Raw genomic sequence first — 25,636 nt, 5'->3', positions numbered from 1 at the left:
AAAAAAAAAAAAAAAAAAAAAAAAAATACCTGGGAACATTTTCACTTACAGCTCATTGGTCAAACCTTTGACACATGGCCACACTTAGCTGCAAGGGAGCCTGGTAAGGGAATCTTTTAAGAGGAAAAATTACTGTCCCAAATGAAGTCAGGGTTCTGTTACTAGTAATAACAGAAGAGCAAGTATGGGATGGGAAATTAAAAGTCCTTGTCATACTCACATATAACATCCTTAGAGCTAATACATCATCCATACACATCACTGATTGTTTCCTCATTTGAGTAGTTTAAGCTATGGAACTTTTTTAAAAAAGAGATGGGTCTTGCTAAGTTGTCCAGGCTGAAGTTCAGTGGCTATGCACAGGCATGACCATAGCACACCACAGTCTTAAACTCCTGGGCTCAAGTGATCCTCCCACCTCAGCCTCCCAAATGGCTGGGACCACAGGGATGCCAGCCACCATGTTCAGTTTAAGCTATGGAACCTTTTGTGTGCATAACTAAAGAGCAGAAAATTCCACATTATTGTTGGAGCTTACAATCATGTTTTAAAACATAGTTTTTAAAAAAGTTAACATTTTGGAATATTTGTGGGCTAAAAAAAGGAAGAAATAGTAAAGAGTAGCTTCAACTTAGAAGACACTATTTCCTGCAGGGATGACCACTCTACCCACAAATAACTTCACTGCTTGAATATCTTCACTTCTGTCTTTCATACTGCTTAACATTCCACTGGTTAAAGAGCACTTCTAAAAGTGTCATTTTTTATTTATTTTTTTGATACAGGGTTTCACTCTGTCATCCAGGGTGGAGTGCAGTGGCATGATCTCTGTTCATTGCAACCTCCGCCTCCCAGGTTCAAGTGATTCTCCTGCCTCAACCTCCCCAGTAGCTGGGATTACAGATGGATGCTACCACGTCCAGCTGATTTTTATATTTTTGGGTAGAGACAGGGTTTCACCATGTTGGCCAGGATGGTCTCAAACTCCTGACCTCAGGTGATCTGCTCGCCTCAGCCTCCCAAAGTGCTGGGATTACAGGCATGAGCCTGGCTTAAAAGTGCCATTTTTTTTTTTTAAAGAGAGAAAGTTATTACTCACTCAAAAATCTGCGTCAATTACTTTAACCAGATTGCCTTCCTACAATGATACAACTTCACTGTATGGAAGGTGTTTATCTGTCTAGTTTTTCTTCTCATTTGAGAAATAAAATATACTCAAGGCCAAAATTTCAATCTGACCAAAAAGATATACTGTATAAAACAAATCACCTTTCACCCCAAATTCTGAGATTCTTTCCCTCCATGAAGCAATAATAAGTAAACATTTTGTGGGTATTATTGAAGAGATATACTCTGCATGCTTAAGTATACACAAGTGTTAACACACACACACATACACACAATGCAAATATATAAAAATTCTTTCGTTTCGCCCAAATGAGCATGTACTATGTGTATTATTATGTGCCATTTAAAGACAGAGTCTCACTCTGTTCCCAAGACTGGGGTGCAATGGGATGATCAAAGCTCACTCCAGCCTCAAACTCCTGGACTGATCCTTATGCCTCAGCCTTCTGAGTAGCCAGGACTACAGGTGCACACCACCACACCTGGCTATTTTTTCTTTTATTCCTCCTAGAAATGGGGTCTTGCTCTATTGTCTATGCTTGTCTCTATTCCTGACCTCAAGTCATCCCCTGCCTCAGTCTCCCAAAGTGCTAGGATTACAGGCATGAGCCACTAGGCCTGGCCTGGAGAATGCTTTTTATCAGCACATATACCTGGTACATTAAAAGAAAAGGCTCTGTTAAAATAGAAGCTTTTGGTAGGGGAAGAGAATAATATATTTTTGAAAGGTGGAGCATTTTTCTTCAAAATTTTATTGTGAAGGTTATAGCAGCCTAGGGCTTATAAAGGAAAATTTTAAGAGGAAGGAAAAGGGTGGATTGACCTGGAACTCTATTGACCTAATAGCTAGCTGTCCCCGGGCCCTAAATGTAGACCGGGTTATAGATATCCTTTGAAACTTCTCTCTTCTTTTCTTTGGGAAGGAGGGGAGGTGAAAGCCTGAATAAAAGAAAATAATTTTAAAAGAACATCTGAATTTCCCTAAGACAATCCCCACTTATGCCTATTTTCCTATGATAGTTTTTAATAGTCCCCACTTTCATCCTCAAAGTGGTCCCAGTTTGGATGACAAATCTGTGATCACTGTAGTAGTGATCACTCTAGTAGTAACTAATGGACAGATTAACTAGCTAGGATCAGCTGAAAGGATTAAAAAGGTGCTCCACACCACCTGAGAGTGGGGGCTTGTCTGGATGAAACATTGGCTCACATTTTTATGAGTGGCGTGATCTGATTAAATTAATTAACTACTGTTTTCCTCAGTTTCCTCTGCTTTCTAAAGGGAATAATAATTGCCTCAGAATGGTATTATAAACATTTCATAAAGGAATGCATGTGAGAGATTTATCTGGTTCATATTTAGGCTCAATGTCTGGTTCATATGTAGGGCTCAATAAATGTAGCTATTTATATTACTTATTATTTTTACATCCCTCCTTCCAACTACTTTATTCTTTTCTTTCTTTTTTTTTTTTTTGTTTTGAGATGGAATCTCGCTCTGTCACCAGGCTGGAGTGCAGTGGCGCAATCTTTGCTTACTGCAACCTCTGCCTCCTGGGTTCAAGCAATTCTCCTGCCTCAGCCTCCTGAGTAGCTGGGACTATAGGCATGCGTCACCACACCCAGTTAATTTTTGTATTTTTAGTAGATATGGGGTTTCACCATATTGGCCAGAATGGACTCAATCTCCTGACTTCGAAATCCGCCCGTGTGGGCCTCCCAAAGTGTTGGGATTACAGGTGTGAGCCACCACGCCCAGCCCCAATTACTTTATTCTTACACAGCACAAAATGATATTGATTAGGGTTTGTTTAGGTGAACAGGCATCATCTGCAAAAATGGGTCATGGTACAGCCACTTAAGAAGAAAAAAATGAGGTAAGCGTGGGACTGTGATTATTACATGGAGGGACCTATCCCATCCCTGCCCACCCTCCGGCCCTACAGAAGAGAGAAATCAGGGTGTAGTTTGCAAACACAGCAGCACCTTGTACTTCTGATTTGATTTGACTTTGGTTTTGATGTGAAAAATTTTTAAATTTCAGTAACATTAAGAAGAATGCAAGCCTCCCACAATTAACAAAGAAGAAAGGCATTTGAGACGATAGAGACCGCATGCATTGTTGCTATCTGTATTACACAAGCAGAGTTCACAAGTATTCACAACCTATTGATGATGGAATTACTTCAAAGAGAGGGTTCAGAACTTATAACCAATCACCTCTCAGCATATCTTACCATCTAGTATATCTCTGTCTGTACATTTATTACTTCACCCCATATCGTCTCTTCATGATTCTCTCTCTAATACCAAACAATGAATGACAATTGTTTGCTGAGAAAACCTGAAACTCCTGAGGCCTTTTAGGGAAGGATAAAGGAAGCTTGACTGAGCAGGAGTGGGAGTGGGAAGACAGAGCTATTGAAAGAGCAGGAACAGGTATTTTATTTCATATTCATTTTCTTAAAATTGAATTATGTTTCTGTGAAAAGCTGTTCTGTAGAATAACAACCTCTTTATGGTTTCACCAGCTGAGACATAAAAGACTATTTGTGGTGTGCTGTAAGATCTGAATGCAGGTGAAAATTCCCCACTTACTCGCTATTTTAATGAAAATAAGAATAATGTTTTGTAAATAACCTGACTCATAAGGGTCTCAAAGTCCTTATGCCACTGCGGTATTATATCGTCACTTTGGCTCTGCATGAGAGGGTTAGCAGAGAGCTTAATCTACAATCACACTGCAGAATTTCCTTCTTTTTCTTCTTAGGTTGTCAGATTTTATTTATTTATTTTTTTTTGGAAATGGAATTTTGCTCTTGTCGCCCAGGCTGGAGTGCAATGGAACAATCTTGGCTCACTGCAACCTCCGCCTCCCGGGTTCAAGCAATTCTCCTACCTCAGCCTCCTGAGTAGCTGGAATTACAGGTGCCTGACACCACACCCAGCTAGTTTTTGTATTTTTAGTAGAGATGGGGTTTCACCATTTTGGCCGGGCTGGTCTCGAACTCCTGACCTCAGGTGATCCGCCCACCTCGGCCTCCCAAAGTATTGGGATTACAGGCGTGAGCCACAGCACCCAGTCAGATTTTTTTTTTTTAATTAAAAAAAACCAAGTCTCATTTGACCCTTTGGGAACAGGATATAGGAATATTTCTGGCTTCTGCCATTACTTCTTATTCAAATAATGTACAATTTTCTAAACACATTTAAAATAATGGACTCAATCCAATAAATAGACTCACCTCTGCTACTACAAGTTAGTGGAAAATAGACTCACCTCTGCTACTACAACATGGAAAATACTACAGGTTAGTGGAATGACAGGCAGCACCACAAAAACTCCCTTTTACCAAGGTCCACAATGCTTCCGGGTCTTCCACCATGAGAAGCTCCATGGAAGCAAGGGAAAGCCAGTTCAACCACAATCACTGAGGTGATGAAGGGGGTTACAAAAGGGGAATTCAGAGCTGAGGGCTAAAGGCAAAATGTAAAAACAAACTAGGGACTCATGCTTGCCTAATACTTTCGCCAGAATTTGGCCCAATCAAATGGTAATGTAAATAGAAAAATGTATCGGCACAGGTTAAAACTCAAGGGAAATATCTTCATTCACTTTGCATCATTTCTGAATTTATCCACATAGAAAACAAGGAAATCACATAATCCTCCTAGAGTCAAGAACACTGAGTATACATGGGAAATGATTAGAGCAAGCTCTTCATTTATGATAACAAATTACAGGAAGCAGCTGTCTAATAAATCCAAAAAAAAAGCTGTTCTTATCTTGCCTGGACCACCCCTGCCTCTATCCTTATGCCAGCACATTAAACTATTTTGGAGAGTAGCAATGACCAGGAGCATGGTACTGTTTATACATGATCTCTCATCCACACGATCACTCTGCAGAGGAGCTATTGCCGTCCCTGTTTCTTCTAAAAAGAGTCTCAGTGACCGCACAAAGCCACACAACCAGGAAGGGTCCGAGCAGGGATTCGAACTCAATGTGGTAGAAGCTAGGTGCTGTCACTAGTTCACCTCATCTGTTCTTCCAGCACCCAGATCTCCTCCATACTGAGTGGAGGCCCCGGTTCCCTAACCTTAGATTTTCCTCCTTCATTGTTCATCTGATTTCCTGTGCCGGGAGGCAGAGGTTGCAGTGAGCCAAGATCACGCCACCGCACTCCAGCCTGGGTAACAGAGGGAGACTCCGTCTCAAAAAAAAAAAAAAAAAGATAATTATAATAACGCCCATTTGTATACCTTCTATATTTGGTGTGAATCTGTACACCATCATGGATGCAAAAAGCGTTTTCTTGTATTTTTCTTTTTCTTTTTTCTTTTTGAAACAGAGTCTCCCTCTGTCGCCCAGGCTGGAGTGCAGTGGTGCAATCTTGGCTCATTGCAACCTCCACCTCCTGGGCTCAAGCAATCCTCCCACCTCAGCCTCCTGAAGAGCTGAGACCATAGGCATACGCCACCATGCCCAGCTAATTTTTTAATTTTTGTAGAGATGGGGTTTTGCCATGTTGCCTAGGTTGGTCTTGAACTTCTGGGCTCAAGTGATCTGGTTCTCTCAGCTTCCCAAAGTGCTAGGACTATAGGTGTGAGCCACCACACTTGCCTGAAAAGCATTTTCTAAATTGTAACGATTTTTTAAATAGTAATTATCATTACTTTGGACCAATGTCTGGGAGATCTAAGGAAGTCGTAGACATACAGGATGCAAATACATCCAGGCAGCTGGTGTCATTTTGTGACTAAGAGCAAGTGTGCACTGTGTGGAAGAGGAAATTTTTTACCTACGGCCTAGGACAGGCCAATAATATAACTGGGATTTGGGGCAATTATGGCAACATTAGGCAAGAACAGTATCTGGAGAAGCAATGAAAGAACCCAGTGGACATTCATGTTTACTAGAATGTAAGCTCTGAAAGGGCAGGGTACCAGAACAGTGCCTTGCGCATAGCAGCCACTCACAAAAATATCGGTTGAATGAATGAATAAGGGTGAAACATTTTGAGTGCTCCTCATTCAAGTCCCTTACAGAGGGCAACTAAGAGAGTGGTACCAAGATGTTTTGCATAAAGCACCAGCCTTTCATGTCTGGCTTAGCTGGAAAAAATGCTAAAAACCTGAGAATTTGTTTGTTGGTTTGTTTTTGAAAAGGGAAGTTAAAATAGACCCTTGTAGTTTGCTTTTGACTAGCTTGTCTCTCCCATTAAAATCTAAGGTGCCTGAGGGCAGACAAAAAGGCAACTGGCCTCTAGTAGGTACCCGGTCACTACTAGCTGAATTGTTGAGTTAGCTTCCTAAACAAGTTATAAAGTCTTGGAGATACCCTCTGGAAGGCAATTCTTTTTCAAAGCAAAGAAGAGGCTTCTTGAGGAGTGGATGAATAACTACCTCATGCTTGAGAACACAGCAAGGATTGTGCAGCTTCTGTACAATTGTTGACGGCACCAGGGAGGCAGAAAGTGATGAGAGAGAAAGAGAGAGAGAGGGAGAGAGAGGAAGAGAGAGGGAGAGAGAGAGGGAGATAGGAGTCTCTCCATTTGTGGTTCTTATTTATTTGGAAGATGGCCGATCCACTCTTCCCAATAGAATATAAGTAGGTACTGTTGCACTGTCAGGGGAGAAGGTGACATATTTTGCTGGCCACAGGGCCAGCTCAGAGCCTGACATGCAGCCTGGCTCAATAGGGAATTGTTTGGAACTACCATTTTGGAAAATAGTTTGGCATTGTCTAGTAAGACAGGCATACCCTCAGTAAAAATCCTCAACAAACTCTTGCATGAGGGTAGCAGGTTACACGTGCAAGGAAGTTCCTAGCAGCACTGTTTGTAAGAGCCCCCAAATGGAACCAACCTGTGTCTATCAAAAGGATAACAAAAAACAGTCATATATTCACCCAAGGGACTATTACACATCAAGAAAGATGATTGGAATAAATGAACTGTAGCTGCACTACTAGAAAAATGCAACAAATAGAGAATGAAAGTCCAGGAAGAAAAAGCAAGCAAAAAAAGCAAGGGATGGTAGAAGCTTTTGCAGAAAAAACCATCCTGGTGATACTAGATGTCTTGAATATTGAGTTTCTCAGGCCGGGTATCTGGAAGCCTCCCAACAGAATACGGCACAATTTGGAGAGAAGTAGCTAAGTAATAGCAGCTTATCCTTGGCCTCAATAAAAACCAATGTGGAACTCTTCAGAAGAGGATTATTAGGCAAAAGGAATATGACAAAAAATTGAAAATGAAAGGTAATAGGTTCACTCTGTCTTTGAAACTCTTACCTACAGTTTAATAAACAAAGCTCAGTGGCAAATTCAATGAGAAATAGCTGCAACTTATCTAATAAATGAAGTTTAATTGCTTAGTAAATCTGTTTACAGCTTTATTCATAGGATAGTTATTGAGTAACTCTCAAATTAATCTCCTTGTGTGAGGGCCCAGATACTGAAATACAGGTATATCTTAGTACACTATTGATTATGTTTTTGGTGCCCAGAAAGGGTGGACCTGTTTGCCTCCTGGGTTGAAAGGAAGGAGGTATCCTAGAATTAATAATTCAAATAGGGCTGTTACACCGGGAGGAGAGAAAAGAGTGTCAAGGCGGTGCTAAGAATCTGGGAAAACTGCCAGCATGGTTTGCATGATGAGTGTGGGTAAAAATATAAAGAGAAATATGGTCCAGTGGTTGATTTGTTTCCTCTTCCTTTATAAGGGTGGTTTACTTTTAAACAAAATTATGTGATTCTTTTTCAAGTTCTGTTAAGAACATAGTTGATAACAGATCTCTTTTAAGACGAGAGTTTCTGCAAGCATCATGCCCGACCGTAAGAGAATTTGATTACTTTGTGTTTTCCTGCACCTTTCATCATGGCAGAGAGTGTACTCTGAAGATTTACATGGGACCATCTCTTCTCTGGCCACCTTATGGAATGCAACCTATATCGCCATATCTAAAGGGGAGCCCATTACAATTTACAAATTAAAAGTCAGTGGGAAAGAACATAATCTTGGCAACTGCCTCTTGGGAAATCTTACAACTGCAAGAGCGCCATGGAAGAGCGCTTTAAATACCATCGTGTTTCATCCAATCTCCTCACAATTGTATAGGAGGGCATGTGGCCAAGGCCTTGCAGAGAAAAGGCCGGGGTGCCCAGGCTCGTGATTGGCTGGGGGGGCGTGATGCTAAGCGAGCCACTTAGCCCGCTCTTGCTTCATGAGGAGCACGCCACATGCTTCTTTGCACATTCTTTTAAATCCTTGTGTGGTTGGCATTTGGAAAAATATCGACTACAACCAGAAGTCGCAATCCTGATGACAGCTCCCGAAATCTCATCTTTCTCGCAGCAACATCTACTGTCAGCTCCCCACCCCTGTTACAAGAGAGCCTTCCCCACCCAAGTTGTGCTCCAAATAGAAAGAATTTCAGATGTACATGTTTGGCTCCCTCCTCTAGAGGCCTTGACAAATATTCAGGTAGTAAATAGCCTGAGAGAAATGCTGCTGATAAAATTAGTTCAAATATTTCCCAGAAAACAAACCTGACACCACCATGATACTTGATAGCTCTGCCTCAGCGCTTTCGAACCTTTCCAAACCCCTTTGCCTTCAAAGCCCAAATGTCCTGTTTTAAATTGCTTTTATTTTTCTCCTTTCCAAACCTGATCCTTGCTACTTCCTCCCCTCAAAAAAATAACCATATGGAATAGAGTAGATTGTCCAACCAGGGATTTTACATTACAAATCACTATGTTGAAGGTTAATATCCAAGGTCAGGTGCCATTAATATCTATTTAAATTTTGTTCTTCTGGTTTACGATATCATCTCAGTCACCTCATTGATTTATAACATGGTAACCCCATACCATCATTCATTTTCCTGAAATTCTATTCATAGCCTGGTATCAAACCCTCTCTTTCATACTCTTTTTGTTTTGTCTGATGAGTAGCTTTACAGTCCTCGCATTTATCTCCTTCCCACAGGTCACACTACACCTCGCATCCAAGATTGTTTGATTAATTTTCACCTTCTCTTTTTCCTAAATCTTATTCTAGAAAAAAATATTAGCCCTTTTCTTGCGTATTTTATAGTACTTCGCTCTCCAAAGCCAGTTCACATCTTGATTTTCAGGTAAGTAGCCTCTGTAAATACATAGGCTTGCTGATTCGTCTGTATCAAATATGAGGCATTCGCTCCAACTTAGCTAAAGTTCTTGGACTCAAACTCCTAGCAAGAGCTAAAAATCCTCAGGGCTCACTATGTGCCAGCCACTGGGCTCAGGGCTTTGATGAATTCTTATCTCATCCTCATAAAACTCCTATGGGGGTTGGTGTCATTATTTTACCCACTCAGCCGATGAGGAAACTAAAGTTCAGAGAGGCTAAGGAACTTAACCAAGATCAGGCCGCAGAGTAACTGGCAAACTTGGGACCCAAGCCCCACAGTCTATGTATTTACAAACTTTGTGGATATCACTAACTTTCAAACTGCCTTCTTCTAACTATTAAAGTGAAAATTTGTGGCCAATTATTATACATGATACAGCCATCATACAGAGGGGGTTGGGAGGCCTTTGCAAAACACATATTATTTGTAAAATTATCTCTGCATCTGGCATACCTACATAAAAATATTTTTCTTATACATCTAAAAATAAAATTAACTTTTAAAAAGTATTTGAAATGTCACATATGTTAATATGAATAATACAGACAATTCTTTTTTTTTTTTTTTTTTTTTTTTTGAGACAGAGTCTCGCTCTGTCGCCCAGGCTGGAGTGCAGTGGCGCGATCTCGGCTCACTGCAAGCTCCGCCTCCCGGGTTCACGCCATTCTCCTGCCTCAGCCTCTCCGAGTAGCTGGGACTACAGGTGCCCGCCACCACGCCCGGCTAATTTTTTGTATTTTTTAGTAGAGACAGGGTTTCACCGTGGTCTCGACAATTCTTAATTAGAAGGAAGGAAAAAACCCCACCGATATTCCTAGCAACTCAGAGACCATCACAGTTAACATTTAGGTATACAGTCTTCTTGCCATTTTTCTGAGCATGAGCACAATTTATATATTTGTAATCTTTTATAAATCACTTCTTCACAGGTATTTTCTACTTTTATGATTGTCATCATTTCTAATATGGGATCAGAGACACAGTGGAATCTTTTTTTTTTTTTTGAAACAGTGTTTCTCTGTTTCCCAGGCTGGAGTGCAGTGGTGCAATCTCAGCTCACTGAAACCTCCATCTCCCAGGTTCAGGTGATTCTCCTGTCTCAGCCTTTTGAGTAGTTAGGATGACAGGCATGTTCCACGGCACCCAGCTAATTTTTGTATGTTTAGTAGAGACAGGGTTTCGCCATGTTTTCCAGGCTGGTCTCAAACTCCTGACCTCAGGTGATCTACCCACCTTGACCTCCCAAAGTGCTGGAATTACAGACATGAGCCACCACACTCGGCGACACGGTGGAATTTTGATAAATGTGCTGAATCATTAGATGAAATCTAGTCATTAATAATTTCATTATGTTTTTGAGTATATATTACATACACTTGTCCAAAATTTAAATGTAGCAAAATATATGTAGCAAACATCACCCTCCTACTCCTGACTCATAAGGATACCTTGCTCTCCAGAGCTTGGAAGCCTAAGTTCCCAAATATCTTAGTACCCACTACTTAGGAGCATATGCTTGGATGAGTTAGTTTCTTAAATTCTGAACCCAAAAGAACAGAGTCCAGCAAGAAAGTCTGCCCCTAGCAAAAGTCCAGCTTCGAAGGTCCTGTCTCCTGCCTTAGGACTTCAGGTCCTCAGGTGAGTGACACACCCTTCTGAAGAGCACTGTCTTACCCTACAGGCCCCAAGAATTGATCATAATGCCATGCACCATAATAATTCCCATATTATTTAAGAGATGCTCATAAAGGGGGGAGAAATATTTTTATCATGCATTCTCATAGAGGAACTCATGAGAGCCTCTTAGGGGACAAAATCAGTGTTATTATTTCTGCTTTAAGCCAGTAGAATCTCTTTACTATATGCCAGTGTTTAAAGTTCAGTATGATGAATGTTAGTGCTTCGATTTTTGTGTATTTATTAGATTGTATAGACAAAGTACCAGCCCGGGGGAAGACAGCCTTGGAGACTGGAGGGGAATATTTTTAAGTATAGAAATTCTCAAAGTCCATTCCATAGAACATCAGCTCCTTGGTGTGTTATTAGGTGCTCCATAGCAAAGGAGGGTTCCACAGACAAATATGTTTAGAAAAATGCTCATTAAAGGAAAGTCAGTTGCATTTTTAATTGCAAGACTCAACAGAACTTTTAATATCACACTGCAAACTCTGAAATTTTAAGAGGAGAAAAAATATAAAATGAAATTGACCACAGAATGCTTTTCAAGGACTAGGGTTCCACAGAGCAAACTTTGGGAAATCGTGTGAGATCCTGACAGCTTTGGCACTAAAATGGTGTATGACTTGGGGTTAGGTGACTAATTTTTCATCACTGTGTGTCAGTTTAATCAGGTAATTAAGTAACCAACGTGAACAAATTATTTTTTATACTGGCTTTTGCCAGTAACTATTAGAAGCAGATATAGAAGACCTGTGTAATCTTGGGTTCAGACGAATGTTCTTTTCAATCTTGCTGTACTGCTTTAGAGTAGCAAGCACGGTGACATCATTTGGTACTAAAACATTATTACTATGCAACCATGAGCCTCACATTTCTTCACTTGAAATATAACTAAAAAATAAATGCTTTTAAGAAAAGTGATTCTAAAGCGAAGTTAAATGTAAGTCAGGTATTAGAGTAAAATATTAGCAATGCATATAACCTACACAATATTAGTATCCAGAATACATACAGTCATTAAAAATCAGTGAGAAAAAGAAACAACTCAATGGAAAAATGAGCAAAGGATTGAAATTGAGGATTCCTAAGCTGTAGACATACGCCAGTAAACATATGAAAAGACTTTCTAACTTATTAGGAAAATGCAAATTAAGACAAAATATCATTTCACATCTATCAGACCAGCAAAAAATTTTCCAGTCTGACAAGGTAGGCATGGGGATTGGTACAATAATTCTTAGAATATTTTAGCAACACTTACAGAGTTAATTAAGTGTGCTTACTCTATGACACACGATGGCCACTTCTAGGTACATTTCTTGGGGTAGTGTTTTCCAATTTCCCCATTATGACACACATAGAGAAGGATAATATTCATAGAGCACACTGTGGTAAGCTGAGGAGGCTGCTCATAGCAGGAGGTGCCCATCTATGGGGCTGTGGTCATCTCAGGTTCCACATCTTCTACCCAACTGTGAGGCACTGCTATACAGAATTGTATATAAGCTCTGCCCTAGAGAAGCTTGTTTCTGTGTGCTCAAGAAGACATACAAAAATGTCTACCACAGTATTTTTATCATACCAAAAGCCAAGCAAAACAAAAGGAGAAAAACAACTTAGATGCCCATCAGTAAGTGAATGCATGAAAGTATTATAAGATACTACAGTTAATATTAATAAGCTTGAATTACAAGGATGAGTTGCAAAAGCATAATGTTCAGTAAGAAAAGCAAAATGTAGCCAGGTGTGGTGGTATGCATCTGTAGTCCCAGCTACATGGAGGAGGCTGGGGTGGGAGGATTAATTGAGCCTGGGAGGTTGAGGCTGCAGTGAGCTGTGATCATGCCACAGAATGAGACCTTTTCAAAAAGAAAAAGAAAGAAGGAAGGAAGGAAGGAGAGAGAGAGAAAGAGAGAGAGGGAGTGAGAGAGGGAGAAAAAAGAAAGAGAAAAAGAGAGAGAAAGAGAGAGAGAAAGTAAGGAGGGAAGAGAGGGAGAGAGGGAAGGGAGGGAGGAAGGGAAAAACGCAAAAGAATACATGTGCTATGATACTCTGTGTACAAAATTTTAAAACCATCAAAAGTGTATATACCTACATAGTAAACATAAAAATTATGGATAGGGAGGATATGACCAACTTCTAGATAGCAATTGCCTCTGCAAATGGAGGAGAGGCAGTGGGATTTGATAGTGGATGAGGAAGTCTAAGGATATCTGTGATACTGTATTTCTTAAAAAACAAAAATAAAACAAATGTGGCAATAAGTTTATGTGTTCAATCTAGGTAGTAAATACATAGTTTTAAAATATATTTTCACTATTTGTGTATATGACATGTTTGTAATTAAAAAAAAGGAACGACTAGATCAATGGTTTCAAGCCTGGATGTATATTAGAATTACAAGAAAGTTTTTAAAATTTTTCATGCTGGGGCTGTATCAGAGACCAATTAAATCAGAAACTTAAGGGTTGGGGCCTGGACACTGTATTGTTTAAAAGCCTCTCCAGTGATCATAGTGTGTAGCTTTGGATCAAGAACTGCAAAATTAGATGATCTCAAAGGTTTCTTTCAAACAACATTTTCTGTTTCTAAACATTTTAATTGCAGTTTCCTCATACGGCTTCATGTGAACACAATTGTGTGTAACATGAAGTTAGGCCCTGTTAATATTCACTGAGAACTTTCCTTCTATCACAACCACTTATCTTTTCCTGGTGCTCATGATTCTTTTGTTTTCTGGAATCACATGTTTCTCCTCTCCCATTTAAGTTGTTGTTCATCCCTCCCCCTTTCTCCTCCCACCTTTCTGAGTCCATCCCAATAAGCAATTCATCCAAGCACCACAAATTTAAGCTCTGAGTCATTCATATGCATTGCTTTTGAACATATTAAATACATCCATATGCTTATCTACACTAAGATATAGATTTTTCCTTCAGAAAATAGAATACAAAAAAATCATTCCAATGTGTACACTTTAAATATTTTAAGCAGGCATCTAAAACGAAGCAGAAATTAAAGTAACTTGGACCAGAATTTCGAACATTAAAACATTACAGCAAATTGGTAAAACATAAACCAAATATATAGATGTCTACTTTATATCCAAAAAAGTTACTCTTTCCCTGCCATACACACAGACAACTCTCATAATGGGTCCTCCTCAATTAGAGTTGGATCACAAGCAGAACAGTAATGAGTGTGGCCTTTCCCAACATTTCCACCCCCAAAGACTCTTTATTATCCTTCCCAACTTCAGAAATTTCTATGACATCATCATCAACCAATCAGAGCTTCTAATGGTTTGAAATAACTGATGTAGCCAGACACACTGAGTTGATATAGAATCAAAGAAATGTGACATTCTCCCTAGTCTGGGCAGTTGTGTCATGGATAAACATATGATTTCCATTAGATTTCTCAAAACACGGAAAAATCGCTTTCAGACCTTAGCACTACCTCTAAAGATACTTATTTTAGATTAGAACCACTAACTAAAGTGCCATTGTCTTAAACCCTACCAAAATCTGATCTCAGGGACAGTAAGAAAAGAAATGCTGAAATACAATATAGGTCAACAGACCAGGAAAACTTCTAGCACTACTCAAAGTTCATTGGAAAGCAGACTGATGCCCCCAAAGGAAAAAAAGGCAAGCAATCATGCCACAGTTATAACAACAGACAGATCTGAGTTTTATGTGGATTCTACAGTTCTCTAAGGCATGACCTTAGGCAGATTACCTTACCATTCTAAGCTTCAGTTTCCTTGTATATAAAATGAAGAAAATAAAAATACTTCCATACCTGATGCCCAGATCTAAATGGCTAATTTCAGGGGCAAGGAATGTACAAGAGGAGCCTGAAGCATCTTGCAATGCCAGAAAGTAAGGAAGGGCTAAAAAAATTTGATATGTCAAAGGAATATGAGGGTAAACTAAAAGACTACACTCAAGAGTAAGAGTAAACTAAAAAAGTTAAACTACATAAGAGTAAACTAAAAGAGCTCTCAATAGAAAAAGTTGTCATAATTTGATTTTTAAAAATTTGGTACTAGATGCAATAGACGGAATTTTTGTGTCCTCCCAAAATTCATATGTTGAAACCTAATTCCCTATGTAATGCTATTCGGAGGTGAAGATTTTGGGAGGTTGTTAGGTTATGAAAGTGGAGCCCTCATGAATGGGATTAGTGCCTTTTTAAAAAAGATCCTAGAGAGCTCCCTTGGTCCTTCTTCTATGTGAGAATACAGTGAGAAGATGGTCATCTATGAACCAAGAAGTGGGCCCTCACCACACCTCAAATCTGCTGGCACATTTATCTGGGGCTTCCTGGCCTCCAGAACTCTAAGAAATAGATTTCTGTTGTTTATAAGCCACCTAGTCTATGGTATTCTATTACAGTAGCCTAAAAAGACTAAGACTTTGGATTATAACCAAAAGTGGAGCACGAAATTTCTTGAGTTCATACTGATATAACAAAATGATTGAATATATAAAGAAATGGGGGGTGGAATAGACACATTTCACATCCAGAAGAATATCAATTTATACAGATACTTTCCCCTCAAAGAGGTGGAATATAACTCCCTACCCCTTAGGCATGGGCTGTGCTTTGACATTTTCTTTTAAAGAGTAAAGTATAGAGAGAAGACAGCAGGAGAGTAACTTTTTAGCGGAGAAACCTGACAAATACTACCTTGTCATTGGTGCAAACTTAATATTATCAGTGATAAACCATGATGGTAGCAGGAATCCTTGATATGATGTGATGGGCACTTTATCTCTGTGGTCTTGTTAGGGTAGGTAGTTAGGCAGACAAGACCAGGGCAGGAGATGCCCCCCACCCACTTCCAGGAATGTCAGGTGACCATTAGGTGATGATCAGGCGGTTCTTAAACTGTCTCTCTAAATTAATAGTTGGTCAGAGCGGGTACCAGCGAAAGGCAGTCTCTCAGTAGATAAGAAACACCTGAAGCCAGTAATCAGCAGCTTCCTGATAAGATCTCAGGAGTTGGGTGAGCAGGCTCAAGCATGTGCACTAAAAGGCTTTAACTGAAATATGACTTTTCTCCAGGAACCATTGACTGGTAAGGGAAAAATGCCTCGAGTGAGCACGCGTACAACTTCAGTAAACACACTGTGCATGTGGCCCCTCCAAAGTGCTGACAGGCCACTGTGCATGTGCATAGCCCACCCCAAGGGAAGAATCAGGGGAGAAAAAACACAAACCCTGGAACCATGCCAATGTATAAAACCCCAAGTCCAGGGCTGAACAGGACACTGAGATCTCTCAAGTTGCCTACTTGGCCCTCTTCCAAGGGTACTTTGCTTCCTTTCACTCCTGCTCTAAAACTTTTTAATAAACGTTTACTCACTTCTGCTCTAAGACTGGCCTCAGTCCCTCCCTCTGCCTTATAGCTACTTCTGGGCCTCAGCTGAATTCTTTCCTCCAAGGAAACAAGAATCAAGTTTGCTAAAGACCCAGGTGGATTCTCTGCTGGTAACAGATTTCCTCCCAAAAACCCTTCACCTGGTATAATCATGAGAGAAATTAAATTAAGAAACATTCTATACAATACCTGACCAATATGCCTCAAAACTTACAAGGTTATCAAAAACAAGGAAAGTCTGAGAAACTGCCACAGCCAAGAGGAGCCAAAGAAGACATAATGACTAAATACAACGTGGCATCCTGGATGTGACCCTGGGGTAGAAAAAGGGTATTAGGTAAAAAAATGAAGAAATTTGAATACAGTATGGACTTTAGGTAATCATTATCTATCAACATTGGTTTCTGAATTGTGAGAAAATGTACCAGACTAAAGTAAGATGTTAATAATCAGGACAACAGAGTGGAAGGTATACAGAAAACCTTTATCTTTACAACTTTTCTAGAAGTCTAAAACTATTCTAACATAAAAAGATTATAGACTGGGCACAGTGGCTCAGGCCTATAATCACAGCACTTTAGGAGGCCAAGGCTGATGGATTGCTTGAGCCCAGCAGTTTGAGACCAACCTGGGCAACATGGTGAAACCCTGTCTCTACAAAAAATACAAAAAATATCCAGGTGTGGTGGTGCGCACCTGTAGTCCCAGCTACTCAGGAAGCTGAGATGGGAAGATCCATTGAACCCAGGAGGCAGAGGCTGCACTGAGCTGTGATTGTGCCACTGCATGATAACAAGGGGGCAGAGCAAGACCTTGTCTCAAAAAAAAAAAAAAGATTATTAAGAAAAATGGTTACCTCATAGGGTGGTTATCCTCATAACACCAAACATAAAGCATTTAGCACAGCGTTTGGCACATAGTACATGCCAATACCTGGCAACTATTATTGATTAGCATTATTAAGCAAGGTTAATGCATGAGCTGCTTAGCAATCCATCTCAAAAGCAGAATACTCATATTACTTGAAGAAAGACCTCATAACTTCCACCACCTTAAGTGTTTATTCATGTTTTTACAAATCAATGATCTTGGGAATCTTATCATTGTTATCTTTGCTGGGCAAGTCTATTGTCATTACCATCATTTTCCAGCATTATTCTGTATTTAAGATAAAACTCCAAGGAATGAATTGCATTATGCCTCTGGATTATTAAACTCTCTCACCTTTCTGTGTACAGCTCGGTAATGTTCCTTCTAATAACTTTCTTCCAATCGTGTCTCCTTAGCCAACAAATTTAATTTCTAGTCATATGATCAGAAATGTGCTGTGCATCCTCCCAGTGCACTGGAACATCTTTGTCACACTGCAACATTGGCTATGGCCTAAAAAAATACATTTCACCATCTGGTGTTTGCTCACCACAGTATCTCCATGTCTGGTTCCTACTTAAACTTGCATTCCTTCTACTTCATTCTTTAAGCTTCTTTGACCCTGCCCCCAACTCAAATTGGAAGTCTTGTTACCCTCTCCTGAGTGCTTAATTCAAATTTGCTGTTGAGTACTGGAAGCACAATCCTATACTGAAGGTTTCTGCAGGCATTCTGTGTAATCTCTCCTAGTTTGTTAACTCCCTCTAGGCTAAAGCCAACTCTCCTGTACCTGGTAACGTTTTCCACATTTAGCTGAGTCCAGCACATCTAGGGCTCCCAGTAAACATTTACTGAAGTGATGCTAATTTGGATGTCATCCAAAAAACTAACTCAAGCACTCAAATGAGCTTGCCTACCAGGAGGATTTATCTCACTTAGCAGAGCACTCCAGAATAGGCTTTACTGAGTTGTCTGCAGAGACCATTTCCAAGAACTGATAATAAAATAAAAATAAAAATAAAAATAAATGCCACTAGTGACTGCCTTATTTTCCTATTGGTTTGTTTTTGTATAATTATAATTCTTCTGGTTTGTTTATCAGAGTCAGTCATCTTTTCTTTTTCTTATTAATGCCAGTTACAGTATTTTTGGCAAATTAACAAATATAGAAATTGTTATCCCAACATGTTCCATTTCTTCAAGGTCATGAGAGAGAATGCTAAATCAGACAAATAGGTAAAATAAGACTTTTATTATCTGTCCATCCACCCACTCATCCATCTGTTTATACATTAACTTATCCATCCTACTTCAATAGTCATTTACAGATGCCTACCACATGCCAGGTGTTATGCAGGGCACTGCAGATGCAGGGGTGAATAAGAAAGGCCTATCCCTATAAGAGGTCCCAATCTGGTGGGGGAAAAACAGCCAAATAAATAAATCAGTACAAATGCAACATAACAAGTGCTATTATAAGGATAACATAGGACAGACACTCTAGTTGGACATATATGCTCACAGAGTAATGATTCTTGAGCCAAAACAAACAAACAAATCCCAATTATATTAGTCTGTTCTCACACTGCTAATAAAGACATACCTGAAACTGGGTAATTTATAAAGGAAAGAGGTTTAATGGACTCACAGTTCCACATGGCTGGGGATGCCTCATAATAATGGTGGAAGGCAAAAGAGAAGCAAAGGCATGTCTCACATGGTGGCAGGCAAGAGAGCTTGTGCATGGTGGCAGGCAAGAGATCTTGAACTCCCATTTATAAAACCGTCAGATCTTGGGAGACATATTCACTACCATGAGAACGGTATGGGGAAAATGCCCCCATCATTCAATTATCTCCACCTGGCCCTGCCCATAACAAGTGGGAATTATTACCGTTCAAGGTGAGATTTGGGTGGGGACACAGCCAAATCGTGTCACCAATCATGGGTTGTTTTGTGGATTTCTTCAAATGGCTTTCATGTCTTGTAGAGAACTTGGAAGACTGGGAATGAAGCCTCACCTCTGACATTTCCTAACTCTGATCATAAGCAAGTCACTGAACTGCCCTAAGTCTCAGCTGCCTTCTCTGTACAATAGTATCATTGCAGTCCTTGTTTAAAAGTTCCTGACACGGGAGATGTGTGTAAACTCTAAAGGGCTGTAAGAATATAATTAATTAGTTAATGAATTGCAATTACTATTATTATATTGATTACAAGGCAAAGGAAAATATTTTTCCCTTACAGCCTCCTCTGGTCCACTCAATCTCTGCAAGAATTGGAAATTTTTGGTAGAACCAGTTTTTTCTCTTAATCTATTTAGTCAAGGTCTACTTTTCTGCTTTTACTAGACTGGTGTCTGGTGGCTTCCTCAGATCCCTGGGTGCCAAGATGTCAGTGTATGCTGTGACAGAACACCTGGCAGATTGACTTTAAGCTTCCATATGTGTGCTAGCTACCCCATCGCTGCTCAGAACAGGAGGTCCGAACAGCAGTTTTGGATGCTGTGATTTTTAGAACTCAGGGTTTTAGTCTAGTCAGATATTCATTAATATTTCGGGACAGCCAAAAAAAAAAAAAAAAACCTAAAAAAAAAAATCAAGAGATGCAACATCTTAAGGAAGAAAGTTTGGATCCTGTTTGAAAAAGATAGTAGTGATTGGGGGATGGGGAGAAGGGGAATAGCGTCCCAATACCAGCTCTGAGAGCTGGCAGGGGCTTTGTGGCCTGGATGAATTCAAAGCAAACAGGCCTACAGGACATGAAGCCACATGTTTTTCTCGTGAGCCCCACAAATATAAAGCTCCCTTAATCCACACTAAAATAAAACTGAAATGTAAGCCGGCCCCGATCTGTATGCAGCATGACCTCTTCCACCACCCTACAGTTCATTCATTCTCCAATCTAGTGGTTGCCTTGCCACGCTAATTTTACCTCCTAAAAAATTCTTCCTCATCCCTCCTCATCCCCCTCCCATATTCTTTTGACTTTTTTTTTTTTTTTTTTTTTTGCCACCCAAACAGCATCCCAGAATGCCTCATTTGGTGACATCACAGATAGCCATGGGTTGCTTCTGGTGTCCCATCTGTTCCTGCAGGCCTTGCCTCAGTGCGGGTGAGATATGAAGGGAGTGTTCAGTTGAGGCTGGGGTGGGGGTGGGGGTGGGGATCGGGCCTTTGAAGCTGTTTTCTATCAGGGCACTGCAGCTGTCAGTGTTGGCTGCGGAAGCCAGTGATTGTCCTTGTAGCTCCCTGTTGCCGGCAGTGCACTGTGCTTGCGGATATTAATTGGGCTTTCATTATGTGAATGAACCCAGAAGCTTTTGCAGCCGATTCCTATATCTATATTGATTTATTAAAAATGCCAATAAAAAACAGCTCTCTCAAAGCAGCTTTTAATGTATTTGATGATTAGTTGGTTTATGTTTTTTTCACCATTTTTCTCCTTTTTTTTCTCTTTTTACACATCACAGCATAATAGATCACAGAATCTTTGGGACAATGAACAGGCACATTGGCTAAATCACCTTATTACACTTCCATATAGTTGAAAAGAGGCTTAATGCTAAATTATGAGATCCCAGCTATTGTGGAAACCAAGAAAGAATAATGCTCCAAAATAATGACTGTGGCGCCTCTGTGCCACTCATTGTCCCAGGAGCTACTGGCACGCCTCCCATGGGAGCTCTCCATTGAGTCAGCAGTCCTCTGAAATGAACAGTGGGGCCCAAATTCAGGTGGGGAGTCTCTTTACTTTTTGGTGTGTTATAGGCTATAAGATATCTTAGGACCTGGGCTTTGGAAAAAAAAAAACCTAAAAGCCCTTATATTACATTCGTGTGTAACTGTGGGAAAAATTATGCTTTGGCACACCCCAAATTCAGCATGTCACAGGAGACTTCGGCACCCGAGATACTATATATTATCCCCCAAAAAGTGGAGATGAAAGGAGAAATTGCTCATTTGTTTCATTTCACTGAAACCTTTCAAAGGAAGAAAAGATGTTCATTAAAAGTTAACAGTGAGGCAGCTTTGCTGAACTCCTAAAGAAAATGTCATTGTCACAGGAGCCTGTGACCCAGTATCATTCTCTGTAGCAGAATCGATGGTTCCTGTGGTCTTTGAGCCATTAATAGAATTGAAAAAGAAGAGAAGTGCCCCAAGAATGTGGGGATGCAGATGGATTTGGGAGGACCATTGTTACAGCCTGCATGCCATGACTTTATAGGAAGTAAATATAATTTGGATTCTAAAAACTAAGTAGGATAAGAGATCCTAACGAAACTCTTCCTTTCAGTTCTGGGAAGAGGAGTTGAACTTGATTTCTTTATAATAAATGATATATGTCCAATTCTCTCTCTCTCTATGTCTGACTCTTTCTTTCTCACTCTTCTTCTTTAAGTAAAAAGCCCACTGATACTAGATGGGCAACAGTGGAAATATGGAACAAATGAGAAAAAGCAAAACTGAACCTTAACAAAATTGCTGTTGTCATGTTCAAATATAGGTTGTTTCTGCAGTGCTACATATGGTTATTTCTAATGCAGTCTCTGAGAAAAACAAGCAAACAACTGTGTTTCAGGTAAATATGCAAAGATAACTGTGTATTTGTGCCATTGGACAAATTCTTCTTGAACGGCTTTATGCAGTTAACAATTCAGTGATGACAATGGAACTTTGGGTAGCAAATGTAATAACTAAGTGCTAATTTTGGAGAAAACAATCCATATTTCTGACTATTTAATATGACACTTCTCTTTATAAATTGTAAAATCAGTAAAGAATAAAAGTATCCCCTTTCCCCCCCACAAAGATTCAGAAATTATTCACAAGTCTTTATCAGGCCCACAACTAAGGACCCAGGGTCATTTTAAGAAAACCATCACATTCCTATTCAAGACCATATGAAGTCATGCTTATTACTTTGTACCAATATTCTCTTTCAACTTAATAAAGGAAATAAAAAGATAGCCAGCAATATCATGCCTAACCTTTACCCCACTGAGGTGTTCTGACATAGTAGCTATACAAAGACACCTTTATTAATTAAGGTATGTTAATAAGGAAGAAATAATATTCCATTCAGAAGGGTACAGAGAAGATATAATGGGTACGTGCTGCTTTTCAGAGAACCAAGATAAAACAGAAAAGTGACACATACGGAGGAGATGGCACCATACTGTCATTCTGGTTTTCTCATGTCGCCTGGGTGGTTTCCTCAGCAATATAACATTTGTAGTAATGGCCTCCGTTCATTTAGTGCCCACTATGCTCCAGGCTCCATGTAACGTGCTTACATATACGAATATTTCTCATACTATTGAGTTATATTACTGGAAATGTCAAGACTAAAGGCTGCTTATTGATGTTTTATAAGGGCTGAGAGTGGGGTAAAATAGTAGAGGTATAAAAAAACAAAGAAAGATACTTATCTTCATTTCGTGGATTATTTCTCAGTTTTCAGTTTAATTTCTCTCTCGGCTAACCTTGCAGCAATTTAGGGCCTATGGGAAGGGGATTAACATCATAATACCTATGCTGTTTCTTTTCCCCAAAACATCTACAATTTATCCCCCAGCTTCTGTATTCTTTCTGTTACCATTTCCAAATAAGCCTTATGCCAGCTCTGAAAGTCCACCTCAGTAGTCACTCTGCATTGGAAAACCAGCACTGCAACAGGAGGGACCTTCTCTAGAGCAGCCATATTTTCTGAACCCCACACTGAGACACATTGTCTAAGAAGTTGGGACCTATCTGAAAGAAAAACTGGTTAAATTTGTGAAATTTAGACTCACAGAAAATCCAAAGCATAGAGTTGACATTCTTTTAGGAATCCCAGTGTTACATTTCAGAACTGCACAGCAGACAACCCAGAAGTCCACAGACACTGGGATTCTTTCCATACTCTGAACGGATTCCCGACAAGAAGCCTGTGGGCTCCGCTTCTGCCATTTGCACTGTTTTAGAATGTTTGCTCCAGGTCACTGAGTACCTTGGCAAACACATCTTCATAGGCATGAACAGGCAGAAGGTCCGAAGAGTTTGAGGGTGACTGATGGATCTTTATGGAGCAGAGCAAGCTGTTAAAAACAAAATAGAACAAGAACAAAGGGGTCCTGTACACTCGAGGAGTTTACTCCACTATTTTAGATCGGTGTCAGCTCAACAGTGATATTCTATGAAGTCATTCAGTGTAGGCATTTGATCATCTAGACCTGTACTGCCCAATATAGTAGCCCCTAGCTATAGATGACTACTGAGTACTTGAAGTGTGGCTTGCATGATTTGAGATGTGCTATAAATGCAAACTATATGGGAATTTCAAAAACGTAGGACACATAAAAAAGAACACAAAATATGTAATGTACAATTTTTTATATTGATCACGTTAAAATAATATTTTGAATATATATTATTGGAATTAATTTCACCTTTTCACTTTTAGAAATGTGGCAACCAGAAAATTTAAAATTACAAGTGTAACTCTTGTTTAAGGCTCACATTATATATTTCCATTGAAAGCACTGGTCTAGATAGTTGGATGGAATAACAGGACACGATGTTATAGGCCAAGACAAGTCTTCTGAAATTATCTTTGTTTTGTTCTTAATTTTGCAGCTGACATTAACACAGGAATTCTAAATACAGTATGAAAAGATGTTTTATATGAATACTTTTTTCTGGTATAAATGTATTTTTATTAGTGAGTCTCTTTTTTAGTTAAAAATAGGCAAAAAAATTGTAATTAAAATAACAGCTTGAAATAAAAAATTACAAATACCTACCCTTTGGTTTTTAATTTTTAACATTGCAAATAATTATAAATAATGATTGATTTTGTCTCCCTGCCCCCAGAAGAGTTAAGTTTACTTAGATTCGATTTTAAAATTCTTGAAAGCCAGAAGTCATGTTCAAGTGAAAAATAAAAAAGTCAGCATTAGGCATCTGGTTATTATAGTCTTTACTTTGAAAGAAATAAAATACTGCAATATTCAGTGAGAGTTGTTTAAAAGTTGCATATGTCTTCTAGGTTGTATTACTATTCTTAATAAACCAAGAAAGTTCTTGTTGTTTGAGTTAAGCAACTTGGTATAATAAGTATGTAACATTTAACTTAAGCCACAGAGTATTGCCCAAATGCACTCTTGTCCCTGGCCATCTCTCAATGTTCAGATTCTTTTATAACATGTTGAAATCATCTTACATGACAATTTTACCTTGGAGTACGTAACAGCTAATCAGCTGTAACAAACGGTACTAGATCAAAGGCAAAAACACACATTTTTCTTCACTAGTAAGTCCTGGAGTTTAAAACTTCAATAGCAATTTTAAAGCGTGTCTTCATAATGAATAGTATATTGCAAGCAGCAGAATGCATTCTAAACAGTAGCTTTATGTTCTGTTTACTTAAAATCATTCCATATGCACTTATGATAAATTACTTAATCTTTAAACATAAAATGTTTTAACTCAAGGATAAGATTCCCACTCAATAAATGCACAGGGATCCTATTACTTCTTAATCAGAAAGCTAAAAATATGTGCATTCAGAAACGACGTATGCTGAAGTACTTGCAAGCCTAAGCGTCTTCATTCTAAAAGGGATATATCCAAGGCTGACACCAAGGAGATGACTTTGCAGAATAAAAGCTACATGTTTTTCCCGTTACATTTTGTTTTGTTTTGTTTTTTTGACCCAACTTTGGATTGTTGAGGCATCAGGTAAGAAGCTGTAAAAACATACATTCTATCCATGCTGAGTAATATACAGGTCACAGCTGTAACTCAAGTTAAGCCACCAGCTAAGAATAAAAGCACGAGAAAATAAACCAACCAAAACCGAAAGCAAACAACATGCTTATCACATAATAACTATTGAATAATGCAAATATTAACAAAGCAAACCAAGCAGGGGGCCTCCATCTCAGGAAGAAGAAACGCAGCAAATAGAAGGCAGTGATTGGGAAAGCGATAGGCTCTTCCTCCTCGTTCATTATTGAGAAAAAGTGGATCAGGACTGACATCTGCTGGCCTTGTTAATGGGATGTACCCATTGAAACAAGGGTCTTGGAGAACAAAACATTCTGGTGGGGTGATATTGCATCACTGGGGTAGGGAGGAGGCAATGGCTTGGCAAAGGCCTTTCTGGTGAGCCACTTCCGAAGTAGCCAATCAGCGAACACTCCTCGGGCCAGAGTAGCCTCAGTTTTTTCCCCTCTTTGATATTTCACCCTCATAACCAGGAATGTTTTTCTAATCATCCCAAGAAGGGACAGAATATTATGTAGGTGGATTTCTACTTAGGATGACACAAGTTCCAAGAACTAGTGGTTAAGTAGATGCTCAATAGATATGACAGACGATTCCAAGTCTTTATCAAAAGGCTCATTGG

At 39.4% G+C, this 25,636-nt stretch overlaps 1 protein-coding gene across 5 annotated transcripts in view; it reads right to left on the bottom strand.

Annotated features, from left to right (window-relative positions):
- Positions 1-25,636, bottom strand: part of NFIB (nuclear factor I B) — a 463,288-nt gene that overhangs the window by 302,348 nt on the left and 135,304 nt on the right. Inside the window, exon 1 of one of the 5 annotated variants that reach the window (XM_055294236.2) lies at positions 23,040-23,474. The exons of the other annotated variants lie outside the window; for them this stretch is intronic. Coding sequence (XP_055150211.1) covers positions 23,040-23,147 — 108 coding nt within the window. The 5' untranslated portion in view covers positions 23,148-23,474. Of the gene's footprint in view, positions 1-23,039; positions 23,475-25,636 lie in introns of those variants that run through there. 5 annotated transcript variants of the gene reach the window in all.

Source organism: Symphalangus syndactylus, chromosome 9 (genome assembly GCF_028878055.3).
Source record: "Symphalangus syndactylus isolate Jambi chromosome 9, NHGRI_mSymSyn1-v2.1_pri, whole genome shotgun sequence".
Classification (NCBI taxonomy): Eukaryota; Metazoa; Chordata; class Mammalia; order Primates; family Hylobatidae; genus Symphalangus; species Symphalangus syndactylus.
This window is presented reverse-complemented; position numbering and strand designations above follow the sequence as displayed.